Genomic DNA, 5,810 nt, shown 5'->3' with positions numbered 1-5,810 from the left:
ACTGTTTAACAACAACAACAACAAAAAAAACCCACAAAAAATCCTTGCATACCTTGTTTGATTGGATAATTCCAGAGTTTTTCTTTTGTCCTTGTAAACCCAAGAATGATTTTATAACTTTTTTGTACATAGCTGTTACATTCAGGGCAAGCTCTGTTTCTCAGTAGAGCTAAATTACTATAAAAAATTGATCCTAGATAGTTTTCCCTTCAAGTCAAACATCTTGTTGTTTAAATAAACTTCTTGTTTAAAACTTAAAAAAAAAGAATGCTAACAAAAATATTTCCATCCTGATTTGCTAAATTCTATGACCAAACCAAGCACAGGTTGTGGCATGGTATGGAAAGTACCCCCTCCCCACATGTTCTTCGACTGTATGTATAGCTCCTTCCTAACCTAAGGAGAAGCCCTTCCATCTGGTCCGTGGAGATATTTCCTGCTTTACCCAACCTGTGACTCTGCTGATATATTATTTGCTTATTTTAGCCTATAAATCATATGTCCACCAATAGAATTATTCTGTATTTGGTGTAGCTATTCAAGAATGTCTACATATCTAGCCCTATAAAAATTGGGCCCTAGAAGGAGGGCCGATCTCAGATTGTGAGGAAGATCTGAGGTCAACTTCAGTCTCTCTTATTGTAAGTTGGATACTTTTTATTGCCACAAAACAAAATCAAGACAAAAACAAAAAACCGAATGCATACAAAAAATATTTGCTGTTCCATGTGCCAAAAAAAAACAAAAGAAAAAAACAAAGAGCAGAGTGCTTCCCAGTCCACCATCTTATGCCCCAGATGACCTCAAAGGGTCCTTCCGTTTCTACCATCCTCTGATCCCACAGAAGACAGGAGAGGAGAGTCTGGAGTAAAGTGTCAGCTAAGCCCATCAGGCTCCAGCAGCTGGGGCAGTGTGGTTCAGTGAAAAGAGGTGTGGATTCAGGAATTTAGCAGGAGGAAGAAGGCTGGAGGAGGGAGGGGATCCAGGGACACTGAACAATGGAGGGGTGGGACAAGCCATGGGCAGGTCTGGCAGGGAGAAATTGTGAAGCACCAGGTGTGAGAGCAGAAGGCAGGTGTGCATCCTCAACATGTGGCAATGGGCTCAAAAACTCTGGGGATCCTCACGACGCCGACTATCACTCATTCAAGGTGTTGGTCCAGCCATGGCCACTCTCAGGAGCAGTGAACCCAGGTCAGTCCAGAACACACAGGGCCACCTCTGCTCTTTCCTGGCCCTGACCTCTCCTTCTGCTCCCACAACTTTTTCCTGCTCTTCTCTCTCCTCCAGTTCCCCTCTCCCATCTCTTTCCCTACACTAATGCCCTTCCTTTCCTGACCCCCTCCCTCCTTCCTCCAAGCTTTCCCTTCTCCATGTGTCCTCCCTCACTTCCTTTCCTCTTACCCACTCATCTTTATTCTCTCTCCCCCTTACCCTGCTTTTCTTTCCTCCAGACCCTTCTCTCCCTCCCTTCTACCCCCACTCTCCTTCCCTCCTATATCCCTTCAGTTCACCTCTCTCCCCTTTACCCTTCCTTGTCTTCCCTTGGTCAGCCCTCCCCTCTTTCCCTTCCTCTCTTCCTACATGGACCATCCCAGCTCTCCTCTTTCTTTCCCTTCTTCTGTTTTTGCTTCTCCCAAACCTCACCTCCTTCATCTCCCCCTCCTTGTGGCCAGCCCTGACTTCTTCCCTCCTCCCTAGCTTCCGCCTGACATCCACTTGCCCTGGGGCTGCTCCTGACTCCCCCTCCTATCTCAGACCTTCCACCCCACAGCCCAGCTGTTCCTCCTGTGGATGAACATGCACACTTCTTTATCAGAGGCACTCAAATGGGGGAGATAAGAGCCCAAGAAACCCTGTACTCCCCTACTATGCCATGTTCCTACACATCTCCTGATGAGATCCATCCCCCCTCCTCTGCCCTCCTCTCTCCTCGCCCTGGCCAGGCCAGTGCCCCTCTCTTACAGGCTCCTGGATGGTCAGGACACTCTCCCACCTGTCGTTTTCCTGCATGGGCTGTTTAGCAACAAAAACATCTTCCAGGCTGAGGCTGAGGCCCTGGCACAGCAGACAGGCAGAAAGGTAAAGATTCCCAGAAAGAGATGAGGTGGAAGAGGGAACAGTCTTTGGGGAGGGACAAAGTCAAAGGAAGAGGGGAAAAAGAGAATGTAGGGGGAGAGGGGAAATTGAAATGAGAGGCAGGAGCTGTCAAGGTGGGATAGACCTTCACTCACAGGGCATGACTTGAGGGGCACCAGGAAGTCTATCCACAAACTGCCACTGGATGTATTGGGTTCCTTCTCATAGGAAACTTTCATGCAAAGGACAGATGATCACTTGGTGGGGGGATTTTTGTTCAGCCAAAGGTTGGACCAGAGGTCCCTTCCAGCCTGGAGATTCAATGAAGGTCTCCTGCCCACTAAATATCTCCACTACTGAGAACTGGAATTCTATTCATCTTGGAGGTGTCACCATGGCTCAATTGAACTTTTTTAAAAATTTATTTTAAATAGCACACATTCCTAGTAATGAATAGTAATTCGAATGCCTTTATGGTTAATGAAGTTACTAGTTACTTTCTTTCCTAATGTTAGAAAGTAAAAGGAAATGGAAGAAACTTGAAAGTCAGGGAAAGAAAGAATCAGTGACCCAAGAACCAGCACTGACCACATTCATGGGAAAGGCAGCAGAATATTTTCCTTTCTAATTGCTCTTGTCCTACTATGGTCCCATCTTCCCTACTTCCTCCTATTATCAGCAACTACTCAATAGCCCCTGGCTTCCTGGACAGTCTAGGAGTCCTCAGGAAGCCTCTATCAGCTTCTGGCAGTGGGTCAGCACCCCCAGGGTTGAGAGGGAAGGGGGAGGAATCAGGGAGACTGATAAATCCAAGTCTCTGGCCCACAGGTATTGACAGTGGATGCTAGGAACCATGGAGAGAGCCCTCATAGCCCTGACTGCAGCTATGAGGCCATGAGCGCCGACCTGCAGGCTCTGCTGTCGAAGCTAGGACTCAGCCCCTGTGTCCTCATCGGGCACAGCATGGGAGGCAAGACAGCCATGGCGCTGGCACTGCAGAAGGTGAGGGAGCCCCGCTAGGGCTGAAGGGGCAGAGGGTCATACCTGTCCACAGGCAACAGCAGCCTGTAACCCCATAAGCAACACCAAAGATTCATCATGCTCAGCCAGCTGCTTGTGGGGTTGGGGGTGGAATGAGGCTGTGAGTGAACACTGGGACAGGAAACAGAGAGTTCCTGGGGGAATAACATGAGCTTTACTGTATACACTTCATCTTTCTAAATCCTAATGGACTGAAGGGAAGTTGTGGATGCCTCCCCCGGGCCTGGGAGATTTCAGGGTTCAGAGTCAAGTTCTAAGAACTTTTCCTCATAAATGTCACCAGCTCTCCATGGCTAACCCAGAGCATGCAAACAGGAAGGCTGGCATCAGGACCACTTACAGGCTATGGAATGGGCACCTATATATAATCCCCCATCGCTCTCCTTTGGGGACCATGGCTCCCACTTTATCTGCTCTAGTACCATCACTAGGTGCATGGAAGAGGAGGGAGGCCATTGTTCCCTGATCATTGTGTGATGGACTTTCTCCTTTAGCCAGAGCTGGTGGAACGTCTGGTCTCAGTGGATATCAGCCCCTTGGTGGCCACCGACATGCCAAAGATCTTTAAAATTATACCTGTTATGAAGGCTATAAACATCCTTGGAGATATTTCCAACTCTGAAGCTTTTGAAGTAGTTGATGAGTATCTGAAGCTATTTGTCAAGGTGATCCTTCAGGACCCCCAGGGCTGGGGGTGTGGAGATAGGCTGCTGAAGCCACAAGCCAATCATTTGAGTTTGGAATCCTCAGGAGAGTGGAGGCGGGGTGGAGTAGAATGCAGCCCAGAAGGAGAAAATCTCTGGGGGGGAGGGGATGGGTTAAGGAGAACAGAGAGGGCTTCAATTATGAGCTCCTCCAAGGCCAGCCCTATGTTCTACTTTTCTTTGTGTTCCCAGCACTTTGTATGCCAAGAGGAGGCATTTACTAAATGTTGACATGAAGGGAGAAGGGTGTTTAGAAATGAGCTGGAGTCTAGTCTGAGTAGGACTCAGAAAGGGATGGGATTGGTGGGGAGAAGACAGAGGCTCAGGTGGGTGTTCCAGCTAACCCCTTGTACCCTCCAGGATTCAAGTATTCGGCAGTACCTGTTCAACAGTCTGGTGCGGGTCAATGGGCAATATGTGTGGAAAGTCAATGCTGAAAACCTGTGGCAGCAACAAAACTTGTTTCTGGATAGTCTTCATATCCAGGGTGTCTATCGTGGCCCCACACTCTTCCTCAGAAGCACGAATTCGTCCTTCATCCCGTAAGGCAGGGCCAGAAGGTGGACTGGCATGCCAACCCCAAAGAGTTCTGCCTTTCTTGGGCCTCAGTTGGGTTCTCCATCACCCAGGATGAGGGCACCTGGGGGCTTCAGCTATGCTTGGGTTCAGGAGGGGAGGGTCCCTCCAACACTGGAAGAAAACATGTGTATTATCTCAACTTGTGCCTTTCTGTTTGCCTAGCTTGTTTTTCCTCCTGTCACCTCCCATTCCTATTACTCCACCTTTACCTTTTTGGCTGCCTGTCTCTGATTCTCTGACTCATCTTTTACCTTCTCTCTCTCTCTCTCTGCCTCCTTCTCTGTTTCTGTCTCTGTCTGTCTCTCTGTCTGTCTGTCTTTGTCTCTATCTCTGTCTCTCTCTGTGTCTCTCTCTCCTCTCTACTTTCTCCCTTTCCTTTTCTCTCTCATCCTATAGCCCTCATCCTCTTTTTCTTTCCCCTTTCTACCACCCTCTCCTTTCCTCTTTTCCTCTCTTATCTTCCTTCATTTTCTCTCTCTTTCTCTCTTGACAGGTCTAGTCACTACTCCAAGATTAAGTTACTGTTCCCTGAAGCCCAGTTCCAAACCATCCCTGATGCTGGCCACATCATCCATATCAAGAAGCCCCAAGAGTTCATGAACAGTATCCTCAGTTTCCTGTCCTAGAAGATGTTCCCTCTCCTCACATTCCACTTTCCAACTTTCAAACACTCAGAGAGCCCTAGGCACTTCCTTTCTTTGGAATCTTTCTTTTTAAAAAAAAATCATCTTTTTCTAATTCAGAACTGAACAAACACCAATCAATATGATCATTCTCATAGGAATAGAATAAGAGAAAAAGAGAATTGTAGAAATTGTGAATCTCTGTTATGAACAGCTTGGGATATTTTTTGAATTGTATGATAAATTCAACATTGTAAAAAATGATTTCTCTTGGTAATCTGTGTTTTAGGGACTCAAAACTCCACCCCCCAGCCTTCTGCTTCAAATTTCATCAGAAAGATCCCTGATAATGAGATTGCATTGAATCTTCTTATCCTGGTCAAACCCAACCCACACCTGAATTGATTTTATCCTACTCAGGCTTGGGTGGAGACTATTGCCCGGATAGATTGAGGCTAGGAGTGGTCTGGTGGAATGATCGCAGGTTTATATAAGGCCCTGTTGAAAAGGTGTATAACCCTGTACCCCCAAATTCCAAATCAACACTCACACTCACTCACTCACTTCGTTTGTCTCTTTCTCTGTAATGAAGAAATTGGGGTTCACATTAATGGTGCCATGACTCGGATTTGGACTTGTATTTTTGGGGTATACTTTTCACCCCAACAGGGCTAGGGCTGTGCACCCACAGGACTTTTTCCTAAAGTCCCAGCCCTGAAGGGTGGGTGTCCTGCCCTAAATCCATGCCCCTTATCTATCAGATTTCTCATTTTATGTTGTAGTC

At 47.1% G+C, this 5,810-nt stretch overlaps 1 protein-coding gene across 1 annotated transcript; it reads left to right on the top strand.

Moving 5' to 3' along the window:
- Positions 1-1,082: 1,082 nt before the first annotated feature.
- Positions 1,083-5,548, top strand: LOC114043332 (protein ABHD11-like). Its single transcript, XM_027862412.1, has 6 exons — positions 1,083-1,194; positions 1,947-2,082; positions 2,908-3,081; positions 3,615-3,785; positions 4,185-4,366; positions 4,897-5,548. The coding sequence occupies exons 1-6, from the start codon at positions 1,091-1,093 to the stop codon at positions 5,027-5,029; spliced, it is 900 nt and encodes a 299-aa protein (XP_027718213.1). The 5' UTR covers positions 1,083-1,090; the 3' UTR covers positions 5,030-5,548.
- The last annotated feature ends 262 nt before the right edge of the window (positions 5,549-5,810 follow it).

The sequence above is a fragment of the Vombatus ursinus genome, unplaced genomic scaffold, assembly GCF_900497805.2.
Source record: "Vombatus ursinus unplaced genomic scaffold, bare-nosed wombat genome assembly UNPS02014768.1, whole genome shotgun sequence".
NCBI classification, from domain to species: domain Eukaryota; kingdom Metazoa; phylum Chordata; class Mammalia; order Diprotodontia; family Vombatidae; genus Vombatus; species Vombatus ursinus.
This window is presented reverse-complemented; position numbering and strand designations above follow the sequence as displayed.